Source organism: Phyllobates terribilis, unplaced genomic scaffold, assembly GCF_046119375.1.
Source record: "Phyllobates terribilis strain yellow unplaced genomic scaffold, ASM4611937v1 Scaffold_4__5_contigs__length_816908805, whole genome shotgun sequence".
NCBI classification, from domain to species: Eukaryota; Metazoa; Chordata; class Amphibia; order Anura; family Dendrobatidae; genus Phyllobates; species Phyllobates terribilis.
In genome coordinates, this window is record NW_027362764.1 from 645,583,877 (window position 1) to 645,609,605 (window position 25,729).

At 43.3% G+C, this 25,729-nt stretch overlaps 1 protein-coding gene across 1 annotated transcript in view; it reads right to left on the minus strand.

Moving 5' to 3' along the window:
• Positions 1–25,729, minus strand: part of PREX2 (phosphatidylinositol-3,4,5-trisphosphate dependent Rac exchange factor 2) — a 538,104-nt gene that overhangs the window by 383,065 nt on the left and 129,310 nt on the right. The window contains exons 3-6 of the mRNA XM_073679425.1: positions 24,631–24,753; positions 18,461–18,565; positions 15,051–15,152; positions 11,011–11,172 (exon numbers count right to left, since the gene is read on the minus strand). Coding sequence (XP_073535526.1) covers positions 11,011–11,172; positions 15,051–15,152; positions 18,461–18,565; positions 24,631–24,753 — 492 coding nt within the window. The remainder of the gene's footprint in view (positions 1–11,010; positions 11,173–15,050; positions 15,153–18,460; positions 18,566–24,630; positions 24,754–25,729) is intronic.

Below are 25,729 nucleotides of genomic sequence, written 5' to 3' on the forward strand. Positions count from 1 at the left end.
TATATGTAAAGACGTGTCTAAAGCCTACAGTACGGGAGGATGTATGGGAGGGAAATGTGGAGGTCGAGTCCTTATGGGTGGAGATACATGGGGCAAAAAACAATAATAAAATTATCATAGGAGTCTGTTATAAGCCACCAAATATAGCAGAAGCCACGGAAAGTCTATTAATGAGACAAATAGACGAAGTAGCAAAAAATAACGAGGTGATTATTATGGGGGACTTCAACTACCCCGATATAGACTGGGAAACCGAAAGCTGTAGATCTCAGAAAGGAAACAGGTTTCTGTCAATTATCAAAGACAATTATTTGTCACAACTTGTGCAGGAACCAACTAGAGGGACGGCCCTTTTAGACTTAATATTAACTAACAGGCCAGAAAGAATAACTGAGGTGCAGGTCGGGGGGCACCTGGGAAATAGTGACCACAACATTATACAATTCCACATGTGCTTCAGTAGGGTGCCCAGCAAGGGAGTCACAAAAACACTGAACTTCAGGAGGGCAAAGTTTGATCAGCTAAGAGATGCCCTTCACCTTATAGACTGGGATAGTATCTTCAGTAATAGGAGCACGGATAGAAAATGGGAAATTTTCAAAACAGTCCTACATAGTCACTGTAGAAGGTACATACCTTATGGGAATAAAAGGGCTAGGAATAGGAGGAAGCCAATGTGGCTAAATAAGGAAGTCAAGAGGGCAATGAAAAACAAAAAAAGGGCTTTTGGCAAACTTAAACAAGAAGGCAGCGAGGAAGCGCTAATATCTTATAGGGAAAAAAACAAAATCTGTAAGAAACAAATAAGAATAGCAAAAGAGGAGACAGAGAGACTAATTACCAAGGAAAGTAAAACGAATCCCAAACTGTTCTTTAACTATATAAACAGTAAAAGGATTAAAACTGATGGAGTTGGCCCATTGAAAAATAACCTGGGTAAAATCATAGAGGGCGATGAGGGTAAAGCAAACCTACTCAATAGCTTCTTCTCCACTGTTTTCACAAAAGAAAACAATTTATCGGAGGAAATGCAGAGTGATAAAGTAAACCCTCCGCTAAATATCACCCACCTAACCCAGGAGGAAGTTCAGAAACGCCTAAATAATATCAAAATAGACAAGTCACCAGGCCCAGATGGCATACACCCCCGGGTACTAAAAGAATTAAGTAATGTGATAGACAGACCGCTGTATCTTATATTCAAGCACTCTTTATGGACAGGGACTGTCCCACTAGACTGGCGCCAAGCAAATGTGGTACTAATATTCAAAAAGTGGTCTAAAAGTGACCCTGGGAACTATAGACCAGTAAGCTTAACGTCTGTTGTGGGTAAATTGTTTGAAGGATTTCTTAGAGATGCTATTGTAGAATATCTTAATGATAATAACTGTCTAACTCCATATCAACATGGATTCATGAGGGATCGCTCCTGCCAAACAAACCTGATCGCCTTCTACTAGGAGGTGAGCTCACAGCTGGACCGGGGAGAGTCAGTGGATGTTGTATACCTTGACTTCTCCAAAGCGTTTGATACCGTGCCACGCAAAAGGTAGGTATATAAAATGAGAATGCTTGGTCTGGGGGATAATGTGTGCAAATAGCTGGCTGAGTGATAGAAAGCAGAGGGTGGTTATCAATGGAGTAAGCTCAGGGTGTGTCAGGGTTACTAGCGGTGTGCCTCAAGGGTCTGTCTTGGGCCCTATATTATTTAATATATTTATTAATGATCTAGTGGAAGGGTTGCATAGTAAAATAGCAATATTTGCAGATGATACTAAACTTTGTAAAGTAGTTAATACAGATGAGGATAGGGCACAGCTACAGGAGGATTTAGATAAATTGGGGAGTTGGGCCAAAAAATGGCAAATGGGGTTCAATGCCGATAAATGTAAGGTCATGTACATGGGAAAGAAAAACAGCAGTCACCCATACATATTAAATGGGAAACCGTTGGGGAAATCTGACATGGAGAAGGACCTGGGCGTCTTGGTTAACAGCAAATTAAATTGGAGTGCCCAGTGTCAGGCAGCAGCTGCGAAGGCAAATAGAGTCATGGCATGCATCAGAAGAGGAATAGGGGCATATGATGAGAACATTGTTCTTCCTCTGTATAAAGCGCTGGTAAGGCCGCACTTAGAATATTGTGCACAGTTCTGGGCTCCGGTGCTCAGGAAAGACATATTGGAGCTAGAGAGGGTACAAAGGAGGGCGACTAAGGTAATAAAGGGAATGGAGGGACTAGAATACCCAGAGAGGTTGTCAAAATTAGGCCTATTTACGTTGGAAAAGAGAAGGCTTAGGGGAGACCTCAAACATGCATAAATACATCAGGGGGCAGTACAGAGATCTCTCCCATGACCTGTTTATACCAAGGATAGTGACAAAGACGAGGGGGCACACTATGCGTCTGGAGGAAAGGAGGTTCCTGCACCAGCATAGAAGGGGATTCTTTACGGTCAGAGCCGTGAGACTCTGGAACTCTCTGGGAGAGGAAGTGGTGATGTCCAACTCACTAAATGAGTTCAAGAGAGGCCTGGACGCCTTTCTTGAGAACAATAAAATTACATCTTATGCTCAGTGATAGTTAATTAATCCAGGGATTTAATCTGACTGCCAGATTGGAGTCGGGAAGTGAATTTTTCCTCAATTATGTAAACTGGCCTATACCGCATGTTTTTTTTTTTGCCTTCCCCTGGATCAACGCTGCGGAATAGCTGCAGTGCACAAGAAATAGGCTGGACGCTTGTCTTTTTTCGGCCTTATAAACTATGTAACTATGTAAGCCTATGCAGCTTGGAGTAGGACAACATGTGTAAAAAGTATCATGTGATCAAAATACTCATTTGCCTAATAATTCTGCACACAGTGTATGAGCACAGCAGGCTGTCAGTTTATGTCTCACACAGAAGTAGCCTGTCTTGCTGTTACTACAGAGCGATTATAAGTTGACCACAACAGACATAAGCATGATAATGACATATTTGAGCAGGCAGTGTGGAATAAGGGGCAGTACATCAGAGGTGACATTGCTATGAAAGGAAGAGAGATGATAAAAGGGTTGTAATGTGACACATTTATATTATGATGTACTACCCCACACTGACTGCCAGGACCTTATCTGAAATGTGTTAGATATACAGTACAGACCAAAAGTTTGGACACACCTTCTCATTTAAAGATTTTTCTGTATTTTCATGACTATGAAAATTGTACATTCACACTGAAGGCATCAAAACTATGAATTAACACATGTGGAATTATATACTTAACAAAAAAGTGTGAAACAACTGAAAATATGTCTTATATTCTAGGTTCTTCAAAGTAGCCACCTTTTGCTTTGATGACTGCTTTGCACACTCTTGGCATTCTCTTGATGAGAAAAAAAGTTTGATTCAGGTACCAGAACGGTACCTGACCTCGAACCTGGACCCCATTCAAATGAATCAGGGGCCCGAATATCCACCGTTTCTCATGCTATCATCTGTGTGACACCGTGAGAAACACCGGCTCTGATCGGCGGTAAGCTTTTCACCCCCAGTCAAAGTGTTGTTGTTCCCATGCTGTCACACAGATGTGACCAGCGGTGAAAAGGTTACCGCAGGTAACAGGCATCGGCTGATGAGAGTACTACTCTCATCATTGCACGCCTCGTCTTGCTGATAGCAAATGAATTAATGGCCATGTCCCACGACGGTCCAGATAATTTGGAGAGCAGACACACTAGTAATGCGACCACTCTCCATGCCAGCTGGCTCATACTGAGCAGAGCGTGAGAAGCTCTGCTTGTGACCGGTGGTGATGTCATTAAGGTTACTTCCGGTCACACGCAGCGGGTCACACGCAGCGGGTCTCATGCTCTGCTCAGTGTGAGCCGTCTGGAGTAGAGAGCGGTCACATCACTGTTGTGACTGCTCTCCAAACCATCCGGATTGTTGTGGGAAATGGCCATTAATGGATTATCAGCGGTAAGTTGAGTCTATCTTTGCTTTTTTATTTTAATCTTTGGTGAATAAATGGGTAGAAGAGGGTGGGAGTTTTTATTTCAAATAAAGGCAAAATGAGTGTCTCAGCCCAGACAAAGGGCGGCCACACCCTTTTATATGCACTAAAGCATACTGACTGCAAAGACGCTCATTTTGCCTCGGTTTTATGCTTACACTAGGGATCAGTCTCTCTGCCCTTGTCCATATGTATGTCACTTGACAAATGGTAAGGTTTTTAATATTAGAGTTAGGACTGTCCCATAAGGGTTGCCGTGAAGAGGCGGGATGGCTTTCACATTATTTTGATCAAAATTATGTTAACTAAATACCCTTTATTATTTATTATTATTTTTGCACTGTGCTATTTATACATCTACTTTCAGTTATTTGGGTATTTTTCTTGTTCTTGGTTTTTCTATGAGTCAATAGTGTGATGCAGCCGCAAAAAAGGCAAACACAGTTCTGGGATCTATTAAGAGAAGCATAGATCATATGGAGTAATTATCCCTCTCTACTCCTCCTTGGTCAGACCTCATCTGGAATACTGTGTCCAGTTCTGGGCACCACATTTTAAAAAAAAGACATCGAAAAACTGGAGCAAGTTCAGAGAAGCGCTACCAGGATGGTGAGCGGACTGCAAACTAGATCCTACGAGGAACGGTTAAGGGATCTGGGAGTGTTTCGCTTGCAAAAAAGAAGGCTAAGGCTGAATGCCCACTATGCGTTTTTCAAGTATTTTTGCAGCGGAATTTCCGCAGTGAAACCGCTAAAAAAACGCTTGGTAATACGTGCCCGATGGTCCACAATAATAATCCGCATGTGCTTTGCACATGCTGTGGAAATTTCCGCTGCGGATTATCATTGCGGAAAAATCTGCAGCATGTCCATTAATTTTGCGGACACGCAGCGCAATTGCCGCCATTGACTTGCATTGAATCGCTTAATATCCGCATGACTACATGTGCACATGCGGATTGTGACATACCTGGCGGCGTCCTTGCATGGTGGTCCATCTCCCACTGTGCAAGAGGGCGCACTTGATCTCCTGTCCAGAATGTCTCTCTGGCTTCCCTCCATGCTGTCTGTTTGTGTCTGTTTCTGCTGCTTAAGGGCGGCGCCCGATCACTTCCTGCCTTTTGTACCTGCTGTGGGTCACACCCCTTGTGCGTCCTCAGCCTATTGCTGTCTGTCACTTGGTATATAGCTCAGCAGCTCCCTTCTATCCCTGCCTGAGCATAGTGTTTCCTTCAGTGTGTGCTTGCACTCTGAAGGTGCCAGGTCCCGTCTCTTGTCTCCTGCTTTTTGTATCAGTTCCCGTGTCTGAACTGAGTCCTGTATGTCTCCTGCTTTGCGGTATCAGCTCCCGTGTCTGAACTGAGTCCTGTATGTCTCCTGCTTTGCGGTATCAGCTCCCGTGTCTGAACTGAGTCCTGTATGTCTCCTGCTTTGCGGTTTCAGCTCCCGTGTCTGAACTGACTCCTTTCTGTGTTCTCTTGTCTGTCCTGTCTGAACACGCTCCTAGCCTGTTCCTCTCGCCTTCTAGTGGCCGATTTCCTAGACCCGCTCCTGTGTCTGGTCTGTCCTGTCTGAACACGCTCCTTGCCTGTTCGTTCCGCCTTCTAGTGGCCGATTTCCTAGACCCGCTCCTGCGTCTGGTCTGTCCTGTCTGAACACGCTCCTTGCCTGTTCGTTCCGCCTCTCTGGGGGCCGTATTCCCAGACCCGCTCCTGTATCCCTCTGCAGTGTCGGTCTCCTCCGTACACTCAGTTCCAGTCTGAACTCTCTCCTGTCCTTTACCTGTTTTGCCTCTATGTCCGTTCCCTTCCTTTTTCTGCAGAGTCTGAACTCGTACCTAACTCCTGCTTGTTGTCTCTGCAAGTACTGTGTGAGTATCTGGCTCTGTCTTTCCCTTCCTGTCTGTTCCGTGTGAACAGAGCCCTGTCCTCCCTGCTCAGCCTTGTCTGCACTCTAGCTGTGCTTGCCTGTAACCCTCTGCCTGTATTGTTCCTGAGTCCCGGTGTGTACTGGGTCCTATCCCGCCTGTGTTCCTACCTGCTAGTGCCTCCCTGTCTGCACTCTAGCTGTGCTTGCCTTTACCCCCCTGCCTGCATACCCGCCTGCCTGCATACCAGTCGTGCCTGCCTATACCCTCCAGTCTGTGTGCCAGCCTGTTCCTGTATTCCCCTGTGTGGGTCAACAGCCGTGTCCGGGGTCTGTCCTGGAGTAGCACCTGGTCCCTCTGCTCGGTTCCTCCTTGGTGCACTGGTGTCGTATGCCGTCGTGCGACCCTGGTCGGATCGGGTGAATACTTAGTCACGCCCCTCCAGGCATTCACTCTCCGGCACGGTCCAGTGGAATCACTACCAATCACACGCACACGCCGCTTAGCCCGGGCGTGTGCATAACAGCATGCTCAGGCCATGGTTCCCGTTGAGCCCCACGGCCTTCGCTCTTTGAGAAGTTTTTCCAGCGAATACATGCATTAAAATAAAATAAATAATTTTTTTTTCCCCCTTTAGCTGAGTTCCAGGCGGGTTACGCACCCGTCCAGATGGATCTATCAGCCCTCGTTCCTGCGGATCCGCCACGTTACTATGGGGATCCAAGACAGTGTCGTGCATTTGTGGAGCAATGCATGCTACACTTTAAGGCCTACCCTCTCTATTTTCCTTCCGATTGGGCTAAAGTGGCCTTTATGATTGACTACCTAGCGGGTGATGCCTTGAAATGGGTCACCCCCCTATGGGAAGCATGGGATCCTGTCATCCTTGACCTGCAGGCCTTCCTGGTGGCCTTTCGTATGGTCTTCGAGGACCCTAACTCTGAAGCCCCTGCTGAAGCTTCACTTCCCAATATCCCGGAGCAGCCCCGACGGGTAATGTGTGTGGGTAGCGCAATAGTCCTCCAGCCCAATGAGACTACTGCCCACCCAGAATCCTCACAGGGTGACTACGCTTTCCGGAATACTTCTCTCAACCTCAAGAGGCAGTCCAGACGTGCTAGACTTAGAGGCAAGCCGTCACGCCAGGGTCTGTCCTCCCTGAGACCTCCTGACCCCAACCTTGAAGTCCCTACTGAAGCTTCATCTCCCTGTATCCCGGAGAAACCCCAATGGGTAATGTGCGTGGGTAGTGCACCAGTTCTCCTGGCCGAAGAGACTTCTGCCCATCCAGACTCCACACAGGAGAACTTCCTGCACCCGGCATCAGATGCTTCTTTCTCTTTAACCGGTGTGCATGTCCAAGGATGCTCCAAAGCTGTGGTTACCTCAGAGTCTGTGCACCTCTACTACCTGGCGGAGGATCCCCTGTTGCCTCCTGAACCCTCCGGGATACCACTCGATGACAAATGGAGAGAGACTTCTCTACACCCGGTACTCAATACTTTGTCCGCTTCGTCCTGTGAGCCTGACAATGGGTACCCCAAAGTGGTAGTTACCTCCGAGTCTCTACACCCCTCCGACCAGGCGGAGGATCTCCAGTTGTCTCCTGAACCCTTCGGGGTGCTACCTGGTAGCGAAAGGACAGAGACTTTCCTATACTCTGTACCTGATACCTCGCTCGCTTCGTCCAGTGAGTCCAACTTAGTGTACTCCGAAGCAGAGGTTACTCCTGAGTCTCTACACCCCTCCGACCAGGCGGAGGACCTCCAGTTGTGTTCAGAATCCTTCGGGGTGCCACCTGGTGGTGAATGGACAGAGACTTTCCTATATCCTGGATCTGATACCTCGCTTGCTTCGTCCAGTGAGTCCGACCTAGTGTACTCTGAAGCAGAGGTTACCCGTGAGTCTCTACACCCCTCTGACCAGGCGGAGGACCACCAGCTGTCTCCAGAACCCTTCGGGGTGCCACCTGGTGGTGAATGGACAGAGACTTTCCTATACTCGGTACCCGATACCTCGCCTGCTTCCTCCAGTGAGTCCGACCTAGTGTACTCTGAAGCAGAGGTTACCCGTGAGTCTCTACACCCCTCTGACCAGGCGGAGGACCGCCAGCTGTCTCCAGAACCCTTCGGGGTGCCACCTGGTGGTGAATGGACAGAGACTTTCCTATACTCGGTACCCGATACCTCGCCTGCTTCCTCCAGTGAGTCCGACCTAGTGTACTCTGAAGCAGTTGTTTTCTCTGAGCCTCTGCACTCTTCTGTCCCGGCGGAGGACCTCCAGTTGTTTCCTGAATCCTCCGGGATACCACCAGATAACAAAGAGACAGTGACTTTTCCTCATTATGTACGTGATAACCCGTCTATTTCTTCCTGTGAGCTTGACAAGATGTACCTCGAAGCAGAGATTACCCTTAAGTCTCTGTCCCCCTCCAACCCAGTGAACGACTGGCCCTCGAATTCCCTGCGGAAGATTCTGGCAGGCCTGAAGAAGAGGGGGCGTAAGGGGGGAGGTACTGTAACATACCTGGCGGCGTCCTTGCATGGTGGTCCATCTCCCACTGTGCAAGAGGGCGCACTTGATCTCCTGTCCAGAATGTCTCTCTGGCTTCCCTCCATGCTGTCTGTTTGTGTCTGTTTCTGCTGCTTAAGGGCGGCGCCCGATCACTTCCTGCCTTTTGTACCTGCTGTGGGTCACACCCCTTGTGCGTCCTCAGCCTATTGCTGTCTGTCACTTGGTATATAGCTCAGCAGCTCCCTTCTATCCCTGCCTGAGCATAGTGTTTCCTTCAGTGTGTGCTTGCACTCTGAAGGTGCCAGGTCCCGTCTCTTGTCTCCTGCTTTTTGTATCAGTTCCCGTGTCTGAACTGAGTCCTGTATGTCTCCTGCTTTGCGGTATCAGCTCCCGTGTCTGAACTGAGTCCTGTATGTCTCCTGCTTTGCGGTATCAGCTCCCGTGTCTGAACTGAGTCCTGTATGTCTCCTGCTTTGCGGTTTCAGCTCCCGTGTCTGAACTGACTCCTTTCTGTGTTCTCTTGTCTGTCCTGTCTGAACACGCTCCTAGCCTGTTCCTCTCGCCTTCTAGTGGCCGATTTCCTAGACCCGCTCCTGTGTCTGGTCTGTCCTGTCTGAACACGCTCCTTGCCTGTTCGTTCCGCCTTCTAGTGGCCGATTTCCTAGACCCGCTCCTGCGTCTGGTCTGTCCTGTCTGAACACGCTCCTTGCCTGTTCGTTCCGCCTCTCTGGGGGCCGTATTCCCAGACCCGCTCCTGTATCCCTCTGCAGTGTCGGTCTCCTCCGTACACTCAGTTCCAGTCTGAACTCTCTCCTGTCCTTTACCTGTTTTGCCTCTATGTCCGTTCCCTTCCTTTTTCTGCAGAGTCTGAACTCGTACCTAACTCCTGCTTGTTGTCTCTGCAAGTACTGTGTGAGTATCTGGCTCTGTCTTTCCCTTCCTGTCTGTTCCGTGTGAACAGAGCCCTGTCCTCCCTGCTCAGCCTTGTCTGCACTCTAGCTGTGCTTGCCTGTAACCCTCTGCCTGTATTGTTCCTGAGTCCCGGTGTGTACTGGGTCCTATCCCGCCTGTGTTCCTACCTGCTAGTGCCTCCCTGTCTGCACTCTAGCTGTGCTTGCCTTTACCCCCCTGCCTGCATACCCGCCTGCCTGCATACCAGTCGTGCCTGCCTATACCCTCCAGTCTGTGTGCCAGCCTACCAGCCTGTTCCTGTATTCCCCTGTGTGGGTCAACAGCCGTGTCCGGGGTCTGTCCTGGAGTAGCACCTGGTCCCTCTGCTCGGTTCCTCCTTGGTGCACTGGCGTCGTATGCCGTCGTGCGACCCTGGTCGGATCGGGTGAATACTTAGTCACGCCCCTCCAGGCATTCACTCTCCGGCACGGTCCAGTGGAATCACTACCAATCACACGCACACGCCGCTTAGCCCGGGCGTGTGCATAACACGGATATTAAGCGATTCAATGTGCGGATGGTACCCGGGTCTGGAGAAGAGGAGACTCCCATCCATACCCGGGTACCATGTTACCTTTAAAAAAAAAAAAGAATTTAAAATAAAAAAATAAACATTATACTCACATTCCGATGTCCCCCGGTCTCCTGTATGATAAGTCCTGGCGGTGGTGTAAAAGGACCTTCCATGACGTCATTTAGTCATGTGACAGGTCATGCGACCGCTGACGTCGGCGGTCCCGTGACCTCTCACATGACTAAATGACATCATGAAAGGTCCTTTTACACCACCGCGAGCTGTACAAGAGACCGGATGCACCGGAGAGAAGACCGTGGGCCATCAGAAGGTGAGTATAATGTTTTGTTTTTTTTCATTTTTTACCATTTTTATTCTTTTTTTTTAACTAATAAATTGGTCACACTATATAAATCCATGCTGGCTGCATGGATTTATATAGTGTGACCAAGTTGTCAAGCACTTTTCCAAGTGATGCTAGAATCGCTTGGAAAAGTGCTTGATAACCCGCATGCAAAAACGCTTGACAAACGCTTCTACCTGGCAAGAAAAAAGCATGTAAAATCCGCATGCATTTTTCCTGCCAGGGAGATGCGGAAAAAATCTGCAGCATTTCTGCATCGTGGGCACATAGCCTAAGAGGAAATTTAATAGCTGTTTACAAATATCTGAATGGATGCCACAGTGTAGAGGGATCATCCTTATTCTCATTTGCACATGGAAACACTAGGAGCAGTGGAATGAAACTGAAAGGGACAAGATGCACATTAGATATTAGAAAAAACTTTTTCACAGTGATGGTGATCAATGAGTGGGACAGGCTGCCACGAGGGGTGGAGAGTTCTCCTTCAATTGAAGTCTTCAAACAGAGATTGGGGAATCATGATATTGACCACACAGCAAAAGGGCACCAGACATTGTTGGCATATCCTAATGATATTTCATCATGAATTCTAATTGTACTAACAATATTTAGAGCTATGTGTATGATGCTGTAAACACATTTGCAATGATAAGTCAATGTTTGTTACTGGTGTTGGTTATTCTATTTTGGTACATGGTATGATTCTTGTTATACTTTTTAATTACTTAATAAAAATATATTGTACAAAAATACATTGCTTTAAACAACGTGATGCTGGTAACACTATTAATATGTGACTCACCTCCCATCCCTCTATATGGCTCTGCCATTCCTCCAGCACTTCTAACTTTTCCATCTGTCTCTTGGCCTCATTAATGTTGGAGCACACGGCCTTCATTGCCTGTAGAGCCTCCACTACAGACATATAATCGCTGTGTCTCTTTGGTGTCCTCTTCAATAACTCCTGTACGGAATTTAAAGAGAACATTACAGCTTCTGCATCTGTATTTGTGAATTTTACTGCAATACATTTTGTATGATGTATTTCTAATCCAGAATTCCCATTTTCTGGCACTTGAAGGACTGGTATAAAGTTCAAAAATGTCTTACAGTATAAAATATAAGACTTTAAATTATCCAGGAAATAATATATTATAATGGTCTGGCACATCAAGGCCTAATGGGACCATTGGATGACAGACTGGGTAGAATTTATTTTTATATACTGTACCTATGCTTCAACCTAAAATACTGAAAAATACTTTGAGCCAGCAAGAACAGGACCTTAAATGTACAGGATTACCAGATATTCAGGATTTTAAAATGTAGAAATCCTTTTTGAAAACAGACCAAAGTGAAATGTTAGCATGAAATCATTGTTGCTTTGTTTTTAGAGAAATCTTCTGATTGATTATCCCAGGTCAGTCTTGTGTTTCTTTGAATTTTTCTTTAAGGTCCATGAAAATGAATTTACTTTTCACATTATACAGTAATCTCTGTAGTTTTAATGCACTCATAGAATATTTTCCTGCAGTTTTTTTATTCTGGGAAATGTCATATTTCTACCAGGCAATGTACAATAATGTAATGTGGAACTAACACCCTCGCTAAATTATTATAGGTGTTCAGCAAAACTGTAGTCAATCATACTCTACCTACTGTAGGCTGCATGATGAAAAATAAAAAAAATAATAAAAAAGAATCTCATGCGATGCAGAATTTGTTTGTTAAGGAACTAACCGCATAGGAAATCGCAGTAGGCTGTGCTTTTTTATGCAGTAAAAAAGTATACCAACAAATATCTGCTTGGTTAAATTTATATCTATAAATTAGCAGAAAAAAAGTGTTTTCTAACTTATGTACACATTTAAGGGAACCTAGCAACATATTTTTCCATATAGAAGCAGTGGTAAAGCTGTATAAGTGCTTATTCTCCAATAAAAATGATAGATTTTTTGTTGAGATCTGATGTACCAGTTATGAGAAATATAGTGCAGAATCCATATGTAAATCAGGCTGGAAGCACATTGCGGGTGTGTCAATGCACTGTATGATGACGGCTTCTTCCTTTTCCTTACTCTCCACTTGGCTCCACCTTATTCTCCCTGATTGACACCTGGCTGAATCTGCCCACATAATGCATGTACTGCATACATGCCAGGACAGGCAGTAGCAGCGCAAGCACAAGGTTTCACCTGGACGGGTTTACTTCCCTTTAATGTATGAAAATGATTGTAGCATTTTTATTTAACACAGAGCAACGCATAACAAACTGAAACAAAATGAAAATAGTATTATATGGTGATAAACATATGTTAAGGGAAATTTCCCATCTTAGACATATTTGGCAAATGCTTATTAATGTAGGATCACTCTTAGGGCACCTTAGATTCATTGCTTGTCCCCTGTATCACAAATTGCACTATTAAAGGGAATCTGTCAGCAGGGTTTTGCTATGTAATCTAGGGACAGCATGAGGTTGGGATTGAAACACAGAATTCAATGATGTGTCACATATCAGGTTGTGTGCTGTTATTTGCTTAGGCCCCTTTCACATTGCGTTCTTGCCACATTCAGTGTTGCCATTGGGGCTTATGTCCGATCCCACTCAAAATGTGATTCGGACGTATGCACTGATGGGGCCATTGACTATAATGGTACAGACAGAGTTAATGTGCGCTCTGTCGTGAATCATTTTCTGGCATATATGACTAGTGAAGGCAGACACCCAGTTGTAGTAGACAGCGTCTTGGTGTCCCCTCCAGTAGACATATATGCTTGAAAACGATGCACGACAAAGCACACGTTGACTTTGTCAGCACCATTATAGTCAATGGCCCTGTTGGTAAATACACCCGAATCCTGTTTTGAGAGGGGTTTGGATGCAAACACCGATGGGACCACTGAACGTGGTCAAAATGCAATGTGAAAGCACCCTTACACTGAAGTTTTAATATCAGGATATTATCATTGCTGTGACTATCTGGCACGTGCCTTCTGGTCTAACTCTGCCCCCTCCTGCGATAAGCAGCTCACTGTCCATAGACAATGTGCATATAGAGCCTGGTGTGGGTGGGGGCAGATTTCTGGGCACTGCTGCATTTTACATCTGAAAACTGTTGTGTCAGATCGGCTGCACCCAGTAATCTAAGTGATACATCATTGGATTCAGCTTCTCTTTGCCTACATCAGGCTGCTCTCAAATGAGGGAGCAAAAACCTTCTGATAAGTTCCCTTTAATGTTTAAATGGACATGTATCTATGGGCACGGCTCTCTTCATTCAAGTTATGTCAGAGTTTATCAAACAGCTGAGCAAGCTTATCCATTTAATGTACATCTCCATGGGGCCTTTTCACTACGACCTACCAGCAAAAAATTGCGTCAGCAAAATATGACCGCTTATTTACTGCAGAGGATAATATTTACCAAAATGATGCAGATAAACCACTCCCTTCAACCTTTGCATTGCAAATTGTGGACTCTGTGGCAATATCCTTGTGGATATTCTTCGCAGTGCATGCATACGATTTTTTAAAGTGGTTGTCCGGCAGACTTCTGAATCCTCACAGAGCGCTCTTCCACCCTGAGATGATTTGCCCGGGAGCAGGTGGTCACATGACCGCAAGCATGCAATTTGCCACATTCTGACTAGACGCGTCCAGCCTCGCTCAATGCAAGCATATTGAGCAGGGCCGGACACCGTCTAGTTGGAATGTGGCCAGAAATATGCAAATTACATACTTGCAGTCACATGCTCACCACTCCCGGCGCCGGCGAATCCTCACAACATGCAGTGCGCTCTGTGAGGATTCACAAGTCTGCAGACACATAGAATGACTGCAGACTGGTAGTCTAAGGCCAGACTGCCTCTTTTATATTTCATACACAACATATTTTCTGTCTCTAAAATCCAGACAAAAATCTGCTCCTTCTGCACCCCGTTGAGATCGTAGCTATTGTAAGGCGGCGGTGTTCACACCATGCAGTAACAGAGGCAGTAACCCAAGCAAGTCCAACATAAACAGCTTTTATTCAGTAACTCACGGGTAAACAGAAAAGTCCTCCGGTTCCCAGCTGGGTTAACATGAGTCCATAAACCACGGTTGTCGTGGGAAACAGCCGCGCCGAGCCGCTCAGAGCCTGACGGGTGCAGAGCCTTCCCAGGCGTGGGTTCAGCTGCTCACAGGCCCGCCGAGCTTTCCTGCTATGCTCCCAGCAGGTCCCAACACTGAACAACACTAATCCTTAGTGCAGGGTTTTTAAAGGACCTGTGGCAAGAGCCACTGGAAAACAAGGGTTGGAGGGAGGAGGCCGCCCCACTGCCTTCCTGTAGCCTCCCCCAAGAAATGAAGGCCCTGCCGGATTTTACGAATCTACCTTAGCCAGATAGCCTGACAAGGTCAACGCTCACCTTCATTCCTGCATTGCAGCCACAGGTGTGTCTGTGACTGCAATGCACTCCAATGGATTTAATAGGTCTCTGTACACATTCTGGGGGATATATTACGTCCCGCGTATACGATCCCGGTCACGGCCTCACACTATCTACATGGATACAAAATCTCACACACAATAAATTCTTAAAAAACGCACAGTCCACAAGGACAAAAATGTTTTTCAGGGAATGCACGTTAAGAAACTGAATACAAGGTGTGCTTTGCATTGATGAGACGGCAGCACAATGGTCACTGTTATATGGTATCTTTTCAAGCCAAGTTTTGCTCGGCATAATACACAGCCTGTTAAAAGAAGGGAAGTGATGGCATGAAAGAGATTTAAATACACTGAGCAACATGCTTTAGGCATCTAATAGCATCCCCTAGCAACCAATGCGTACTTACTCTCAAAAGAAGTGGGTACTTGCATATTCTCTGTATTGGTGCAACTAAATATCCTTCCAGTGGAACATCTGTGTTTTTCCGTCCGCCCAGAAGCATGCAGTTCTGAAAGCACAAACACATTCAGTTTTCAGGCAAATCTCAGCCTTGTCATTCACTTTTTCCGTTCTGCGATATTAAACCGTGGGCGTCTGCAATGTGCGCTCGCAGGATGCTCGCATGTTTATGTGCGGTTTACTGGTCAAATAGCAACTATTTGCTAACAAATGCTAAAAGGAATGTGTTTATTATCTATGAGAGCACTAAATGTGCCTAACTTCACTGATGTCAGTATCAAAAGTAATTGTGGCAAATCTAATGGCTAAATATTTATTTATTTATGTTACTCACTTATATAGCGCCATTAATTCCACAGCGCTTTATAGATATGATTATCACTGTCCTCATTGGGGCTCACAATCTAAATAAGCGTTTATTAAAGACCGAGCTTTTGCAGTTTGCCCCTAAAATTTACATTGCCAAGTTTAGTTTATCAGTTGTTAATTAAATCCTCTTACAAGTCCATATATTCTTCCTGTTTCATAAATGTAATGCCAGCTCTACTGTGACTCTAAGGCAGGGTGGTCAAACTCAAACACACAAAGGACCAAAATGAAAAACTTGGACAAAGTAATGGGCCAACCAGTATACAGTATAATAAGCCCCGCATAGTCCTCAATACAGAACAATGGGGCCCACATAGTCCTCCATACAGTATAATGAGCCTCACATAGTCCTCCATATAGTATAGTGGGCCCTACATAATCCTCAATACAGAACAATGAGGCCCACATAGTCTTCCATACTGAATAATGGGCCCTACATAATCCTCCATACAGTATAATGGGCCCCACATAGTCATCCATACAGAATAATGGCCCCACGTAGTCCTCCATACAGAATAATGGGCCCCACATAGTCCTCCATACAGAATAATGTGCCCCACATAGTCATCCATACAGAATAATGGCCCCACGTAGTCCTCCATACAGAATAATGTGCCCCACATAGTCCTCCATACAGAATAATGGCCCCACTTAGTCCTCCATACAGTATAATAGCCTCACATATTTGTCCATACAGAATAATGGGCCCCACATAGTCCTTCATACAGAATAATGGCCTCACATAGTCCTCCATACAGAATAATGGGCCCTACATAGTCCTCCATACAGAATAATGGGCCCCACTTAGTCCTTCATACAAAATAATGGCCCCACATAGTCCTCCATACAGTATAATGGCCTCACATAGTCCTCCATACAGTATAATAGGCTCACATAGTCCTCCATACAGAATAATGGGCTCCACATAGTCCTCCATACAGTATAATAGGCTCACCTAGTTCTCCATACAGTATAATGGCCCCACATAGTCCTCCATACAGAATAATGGCCCACACATTCCTCCATACAGAATAATGGCCCCATATAGTCCTCCTTACAGAATAATGGCCCCATATAGGGGTGGCTGTTCTGGTGTCGCGGGTCAAATATAATCACCCTGCGGGCCAGATTTGGCTCACTGTCCAGAGCTTGACATGTATGCTCTAAGGCTAAGTGAGTGGATCCCCTGTCCATAATTATTATTATTTATTTTGAAAGTACCATTTGTTCCATAGTGCTGTACATGTTAAGAGGGGTATAAATATATAATACCTATAGTGCACAGCAAACGAAATACAGGAAACAAACTAACATTGACAAACTGGTGCTAGGGAGACAGGATCCTGCCCTCACAGGCTTACAATTCATGGGTTAGGGGATAAATTGGAAAATGTAGGGATATCCAGCCATTTTTTGGATAAAAATTTCAAAAATGCTTTCTTTGTAGCATTGAATAAAAACAGAAATAGCACTGTATAGTATAGCTATATACTGGTGAATGTATAGTACTTTATAAAGGTATTATCCAGGCACAACGTATTGATGACCTATCCAAAGAATAGATTACAAATACGAGATCGGGAGTCGCTGCCAGCACTGTAGCACAATCCTATCTTTCTGTTATTTATTTTTCTTTATTATGTTTACTTACAGATAGCTTCAATTGATAGGTCATCAATATTTTGTGCCTTGACAACCCCTTTAAAATTAATTAAAGGATATGTCCACCAAAGCAATTATTGTTGTATGGTTCGAATGCATAAAAATAAAAAGTCATAGTTATAGTGGCTTGTAGGACATGTGCATGGTTCAAGGAAGAGGGTGCAGCAAGCTACTCTGCCTTTTATATCTTATTTAGGTTAAGGGCCATGACACAAACCATGAAATCTCCCCAGAAAAAGGAAACTTTGGCTACAACTTTGGTCTTTGAGTATACAGCCTATATGTAGATTATTGTATATCAATGGTTAGAGATATCAAACACTTTATACAGTCTGATTAAAAAATCATACTCATCTTTCACCAGCACGTGAAAGGGAGTATAAATGCAGGATCAGACTACAAAAGTTTGATTGTAGTCTGTAACCATGGAAACACATTGGTGTGCAACAGAAGCTGCATGCACAAAATAGTAGTAAGACTATTAAAAAAGACTATCTGAAAGTACCTTAGTTTTTTTGTATTAAAGCAATAATATTAGTTGCAAAAGTGAAGACATCCTTTAAGACATCACAGGAAATAATAAAACAAGGTTGGAATCACACATGCCATTTTGGTGCAGCTTTTGAGCCAGAAGCGGTTACAACAGGAAGAAAGACAAAATTCCTTCCTATATGTTTCCCCTTCCTCTTGGCTTTGGCTACAAAAACAGTAGAGTTGATAAAGACTGCAAAATTGTTTGCTTATTATGAAAAGTGAACAAAATGAAAAGTAAAGCTGTGTCAAAAAGCAAACAAAAGAATAATAATAAAACATGGTAATATTAACTGTCCCAGGAGTAAACATAGCGCTGTAGTTAGTGAGAGCTTTTAAAAGTTTTCAATATCTTACCCCAATATGTAGTAGGTGTAGTAATAATAATAATATTAGCAAATACCTCCAATTATAAATGTAGTATATTGTCACTTACCCCATGTGCAGGGCAATGCAGTAGCTTTGGTATCCATGGTTACGACCACTCATATAGTGACAGTTAGTTAGTTAGCTGCTAGTGGTCGTAACCATGGATACTTAAGCTACTGCAATGCCCTGCATTAGGAAAACGACATGGCGAATCAGAAGAACTATACTACATTTCTAATTGTAGGTATTTGCTAATATTATTATTATTATTACACCTACTATATATTGGGATAGGATCTTGGAAATGGGAATATACACTTAAGCTACAAATACTGCAAGTAGACTAAGAGAAATAAAATGACATCACCTAGATATACCATCAGCCTATAATTCAGAAAACCATGTAGTAGGATCACAATTCCTTACCAGCAGAAAAGTCCGCACTGTTCTTATCTTGTTAAGTTCTAGCAGAAGTTTCTGTGCCTTCTCGTGATTGCTGCAGTATTCATCATAAATGGCAAAACGCTCTTTCTACAGTATACAAGGATATAGGGAATAGATTATAATAGCGTCAACAAGTATAACTCAAGGGCTCAAAGCTTTGATGTAGTAATTATCATCTTCTCTGCTCTGTAAAAATCTGTGCAAGTGAACCAAAGCTCAAACTGGTCTGTGTTATTGATGATACATTTTACATAGTAGAAAGCAACTGAATAGATTTTGCACAGTATGTCTTTATATATAATGTATATAATATGCAGAGGAAAGAAGACAAATGGGTTTGAACCTAACTTGGGCAAGTTTTGCTTTATTATGCTAGCATGACTGCTCCCTAGTTTTCATTCACTCCACTCAAAATTAGCCAAGAACTTCTGTTATAACCTAAGCTTAATGAGAACCTGACAACAAGATTTTGTAATGTAAAGTAAAGACATGGCTGTAACGATGCAGTAATGCTGATTACATTGCTACCATTGGTTAAGAAATCCGCTTTGTGGTTCTTCTTTAAAGGGAATCTATCACCCCCTGGGGCATTTTTAAGCTATTAATATGGGCATACTGGTGATAGACTTGTTCAAACAGTTCTACCTGTATGCCTCATAGCTGCGGTCTTGATGTTGAGAACTGATCTTTTAATCCTTTATGTTAATAAGTTCTTCCAGGCTCTGGGGTGTGCGGTGCCTGGAAGAAAACTCCTGCCTCCAGTGCTCATTTGCGTACCACCCCTCTTCCATCAGCATCACTGTACCCTGTGCCGTGTACTGATGGCCCCGGAATCCCGTTCCTGCGCCCCGCAATAGTGCGATTATACTTTTTTTTTCCGTCCTTCTATGGCTTCATTGTTCTTCTGCTAGGCGCCGGCAAGTCACTGCTACTTCTATTTTACTTTGATAGAAAAAAAATTCTAGCAAAGGAGTTTGTGTGCTTCGTTTTCTTATTTAAGGCTAGGTAAACTTTTTGTGAGATTTCAATAACTCTTCATTCATCTCTGTACACCTGCCATAATGCTGAACACTTATTGAAATTTGGCAGTAGATAGAAGGCAAATTCCACAACCTCACTGCCAATCCCAAAAAGCAATGTAAGTGCATATTCCAGAATATATGCTGACCGTTGTCATAAAAAATTAAAATACAGCCAGAACGAGTAATGACAGTACACACTGCAAATAAAATATTCCCTAAACTGATGGAAGCAAAAGCATCCTGGTGATTATTGTCAGCGATATTCTAGTCAACTGCTATCTATCTATTATCTCTAATTACTCTTCCTTGATGAATTTCTATGTTTAATCACAACAATCAGCACATTTACTAGAATAAGCCTTTTATTAATCAAATATTTAAAACATATTATTGCGCTATTTTATTTTATATAATAATGATAATACCAAGTGGATCACGACACATAAAGCTTTTAATAACTGATATTAAACAGGGGTCTCAAAAATCTGGTGTTCCCATTTAAGTCACCCTTCGGGCAATAGATGGGATTTCAGGTTTATTGAGGCTAGGAGATTCCAACTAAAGCCTTAAACTTATGCTTACTTGTTTCCACTGATTCAAAGATTAAAGGGGTTCTCCAAGAATGTAATAAAATGGCCTGTCATGTAATTCATCATCATGTAATTCAAACTGCAGCCCATCCTAGTCATGTGTCAGTACAGGTTGCAGTCTGAAGAAATATGGCTCTGAGACTTGTGTCTCAACTGACACAAAATCAGTATCATAAGCACACATACCAGAACTGCCAGAAAAGTGTGCGACAGGAGAAAAAATAAATCTTCTCCTTGGCTGACTGAGCAAAGAGGACTGAAGCTGGAAAAAAATCCTTTGTGCTTAGTCAGCGAGAAGATTTATTTATCCTGATATTTCAGCCCTTCACCTTTGCTCACAGAGCTACATTATGTGTGATTACGATACAGCTCCTGCCAGTTGAGACACAGGTCTCGGGAACAGTGTATCTTCAGACAGCAGTTCACCCTGACAAGTGACTAGGATGGGCTGCTGTTTGAATTATGTGACATGGACCATTTTAATACATTCTTGGGAAAACTCTTTAAAGTGGATATTCACTTAAGACACTTCTGTAGCCTGGTTGTATTTGGGTCAAACAGCTATGAAGAGCGGATCTCTAGAGGGTGACTTTTGTAGCTCTGCACCGAAGAGCAGATCTGGATGCACATATACAGATATACTGGCCTTTGGATTTCAAGAGATAAATTAAGTAAGTGCTAAACTGGAAACAGGAAGATATTGCCAGATAGAGGTAGCACTTGAAGCTGGATGTGATAGTATGGCAGGAATCACTGGCGGACACGGACAGGAAAGGGCCCCTGTGCAAAAACAAAAAAATGGGCCCTTCGCAGCTCAAGAGCTCCTAAAAATGCAAAATTGCAACTGCTTTGGAGGTAGAAATGGGCCCCCTTACCTAATCAAATAGGGGTAAGGTGGGTGTAAATCTCTGGATGCACACATACTGCCCCAGTGTAATTTCAGTTAGGAAGCTTTGGCTGTCATTATATTGATAATGGGGGCCTTGGGTGTCAATACAGTGGGGGAGATGGGAGCTTGATGTTAATACTCTGTGGGGGGAAGGTGAAGTGGCCACAGGATGTGTATCTTGACCTTCTCTCAGAGGTGAATGTGACTTTCAAGGTAAGAAGAGCTAAGGACCACTGCCCTATAGGCTCCCAGATGGATAACGCCAACTGTGGCTGAGACCTTAAAATGCTAGCATATAGCAATAACGGCTGCAAAGACACCCTCAGCAATCCCTGGATTTTCATCTACTATTGCTACTAACTCCCAAACATGTTACCCTCTCTTAGACACATACAATATCTGGCATTGTCAGACACGTAGAAAGTTTGTTAGTTCATAATAATTCATCCTCACTGGAAGTGACAAGTTATCCAAACTACCTTATTTCAGCTCTAAATGCAACTTGACATGAAGGTTTTAATCAAGTTCTTCTCTTAAAAGGAGCCTGTCACCAGAAAAAACGCTGTTAACCTGCAGATAAAGGATTAATCTGCAGATTATTTGCGTTATTAACCTGCCCAGCGCCCGCACTTACCTAAACACTAGGGGAGAAAATTAACTTTCTTTCCCCCTGCCGGGTTTCAGCCTTGGGGGGTGGCACCAGCGCTGGTTCAGTCGCCATACAGAGCGGCAGCGGTAACTGCGCCCCCAGCACGGACTGACACTCGCCCTGCATTGGGGCTGGCTGACACTCAGGGCCGAGGGTGCGGTTACAACCGCCTCTCCGTATACTCAGAGCAGTGACTGAAGCCACGCTAGTGAAACGTGGACGAGGGATGGCCACAGGACGAGAGGTAGTAATCAGCAGACACACACAAAGATTAGATAAGATAATATGAACATTTACTATCCAGTTTATAAAACAAAGGAAAGGATGGTAGGTAAACAGCGTATATATAACAAACACAATGACCGCAGTTGCTCTAAATACAATGACAGCAGTTACTCTAAATAACACTAAGAGTATACACAGATATAGTTAACAGAATTAACAGTTATATGCCAACAACAATACATGCAATTAACCCTTTGTAAGCAAATATCCATAAAACGACAGTGTTGTGCCAGTACTTTAGTAATCGCATACTCGGAGCATATTTTTTGAAGTGTCTCTTACAGAAGAGGCATTTTCTCCTAACTAACTAGACCTACATAGTTATTTATATATGCGCATATACAGGGTGGTCCAAAAGTAGGTGGCCAGAAAATAATAACATTTATTTTGATTTATATATAAAATTATATTTACTAACACAAGCATAACATTGACAATTAAATTTTATTCTGAACAATAATACAAAAGCCCTTAAATTTTATCAACGCAGGTGCTCAAACTGTTTTCCATTACAATTTGCACAGCTTTGAAGTCGCCTCTTACGCGTCCACAAACTTTTTTGCACAAGTCTCTTTGGGTATTAATTTCTTGAAATGCATCTCAAATGTAATTTTTCAAATCACTGACACTTTTTGGTTTTCGACTATAAACTTTGTCCTTGAGTACTCCCCAAAAGAAAAAATCCATTGGGGTCAAGTCTGGTGAACGTGCCGACCAATCAAGTGGGCCTCTTCGGCCAATCCATTAATTAGGAAATGTTTCATCAAGATACTCGCGGACTACTCTTGAATAATGTGGAGGGGCCCCATCTTGTTGGAAATAAAGGTCATTTGAATTAGGCTGTTGCTGTAACTGGGGAACAACTTGATTCATTAGAATTTCGAGATACTTATCTCCTGTGACTGTTCCATCAAAAAATATTGGTCCTAAAACACCAAAACTTGAAATACCACCCCAAACATTGACACCAGGCTCATTTAGTTGTTGCTCTAATGTTAAATGCATGTTCTCATTATACCAGTAAATACAATTATGTCTGTTAATATGGCCGGATAATTTGAAAGAAGCTTCATCACTTCACATAATGTTATCTAAAATTACTGGATTTACTTCAATTTCGTTAAGCATAATCTCACTAAATTGCAACCGCCTGTCTGGATCATCCTCCAATAAACCATGAATTAGACGTGGACGATAAGCTTTCTACCCAACAGATTTCAGGATTCGCATGATAGAAGCTCGTGAAATTCCCAATTCCAAAGAGGCTCTTCTGGTGGACTTTTTTGGACTCTGAACAAATGTTTCAGCAGCAAGTTGTTTATTATCTTCTGTACAGACTGTTTTGGGTCGACCAGTTTTTGGAGCATTAAGGATTGAGCCAGTGGCATTGAATTTGTCACGAATGCGGTAAATGGTTTGTCTCTTTGGGGCTTGAGAACCAAATGTTTCAACCCAATTTGCTCTAACGGTTTCAGCATTTTGAGATTTCCAATACTCTGTTAAAATCCATTTTCTTTGATCTGTATTTAAATTATTTGCCATTATGTGTTATCTGAATTATCTGAAAAGAAAACAGATTTGGGGGAGATCTATCTGTGAAAACTAGATCTGTGAAACTGGCTCAGTTGCCCTTAGCAACCAATCAGATTCCACCTTTCATTTTCCAAAGAGTCTGTGAGGAATGAAAAGTGGAATCTGATTGGTTGCTAAGGGCAACTGAGCCAGTTTCACTTTACACCATGTTTGATAAATCTCCCCCTTCATGACTTTATTACACTTTCTGTACACCTACTTTTGGACAACCCTGTATATTCAATTGTAAATGGTATGGGTACATCCTGAAACTGAAGTGTCCTTGCTGAGCTGAGTCCCGAATAATCAGAAACACTGACTTGAATCTCTTAAAGAATGCCGATCTCTCAAACGCAGGGCTTCTCTAAGCCCTTAGAAATAAGGCCTCACACGGCCTAACCCAAGATGTCTTGGGTGTCCTCACTGAGTCGGCTTATGTCAAGCTGAACAACACATCATAAATGATGTACATTTCAGGGGCTGGAGTAGTCTCTGCTCTACTGAGCATGCAACAGTTGTCAATTCCAATGTATGCTCAGTAAGATCTTGTCACTGTGTGATATGCACAGTGACAGTGTGCTCGCCGGCTCTGATGAGAAGTGACGAGCCAGCAAGAGAGCGCACTGTCAGTGTGCATTATAAGGAGATTACCCGGTGTGCAGAAAAAGCAGAGACCAGCCCCGCCTCCACAAGTGACATCACCTGTGAGGGAGGTTCTGATCTCTGCTCGCTGAGTTTTCTCCTTACAATGCGCACTGACAGATGCGCTCTGTTGCCGGCTAGTCACATCTCATCAGAGCCAGCAAGGAAATGTACTGTCACTGTGCATATTGCACAGTAACAAGATCCTACTGAGCATATGTCGGAATTGAAAACCAACGCATGCTCAGTAGTGCAGAGAACCCCTGATGACGGTTCATTTGAGTATCCCAGCATGCCATGGGGGTTCTCAAACAAAGCGTCATCAATGAGGAAGAAGGTAAAAAAATAAAGCAGTTTGATAGGGACTTTTAAATTAAAGTATACTGGAAAAGAGTTTAAATTATGACGTAAAATAGACAGCATTTAGGATTAAAATAAATGTTAGTTTCGGACCAACATTTTAATGAAAAATGGGCATCATATAAATAAGAAATCCAACTTACAAATTGTAGAAAGGAGATTCCAACGTCTCGATGAGCATTAAGTTCAGGATGCAAACATTGCTCAATGAGGAATAAAAAGTCTCTGTGTACCATAAGAATGTCCTCAATGTTGGAGAATAACATCTAGAAAGATCAATGTTATACAGTTATATAGTCATTTTATTGTAAGAACGTGTTAACAAATTACCAAACAGTTACTGAAAAAAACACAATCTATTGTATAATGCTGCTTTATGGAGTCATTTTATTTCATACCTAATTTCAAAATAGAAACATAACTAATTCACTTTACAAGGAATACAGTAAGCCAAAAAATCTACTCTGACTATCCCCAAAGTTTCTTGTTGAAGAAGAAAGGATTGAACAGGGTAATTGGTACCATAGCAGATCATCTGTACTCCACTGAGTTGAGTCTCCATAGAAAACTGACAGACAGTTTTCACACTTTCCCTATTAAAATGAGCACATGCCCTTCCACTAGTACGTGTTTAAGAGGAAGTAGGGATCATATATGGCTAAATAAGTTCATGGTTCAAAAGTATTTGTGAAAGTTTACACTTTATACAATTGTGAAAAAAATACTTCTTATAACATCATGGGTTTCTCCAGGATTTAACTAAATCATTTTTTTTACCAGAAACAGCACAACGACTGCCCATTATCTGTCTCTTGTATTGCAGTTCAGCCCAGTTTATCTCTTTTCACACAACCCCTTTAAAGGCTATGTACACCTTCCCACGGAATTTATTTTAGGGTTTATTGGCATACTAAATTCAAATTTAAGCAACAGATAGTCTTCATTAAATCAATAAAATGTTCTTGTTACTGCAAAGTATAAGTCCTATAACCAGCTGAGGGTTTTTGGAAAACTGATCCAAATCCCTCAGAGTTCCTGCTCTTGGTTCTGTAGTCTTTCTCTACCCCCTCCTCCTTTGTTTCAGTGTGTGAGATAGCCAAAGGGTGTTGTACTCAAATCTACAGTGGAGAGGTGAGAAAGTATGTAAAGTCTTATGGAGAACAGAGAAACAGTCTTTAGACAAGGAGAATAGCACTTGCGGAGGAAATAAATGCTGTTCTGGAGGTGTGCTGATACATGAAA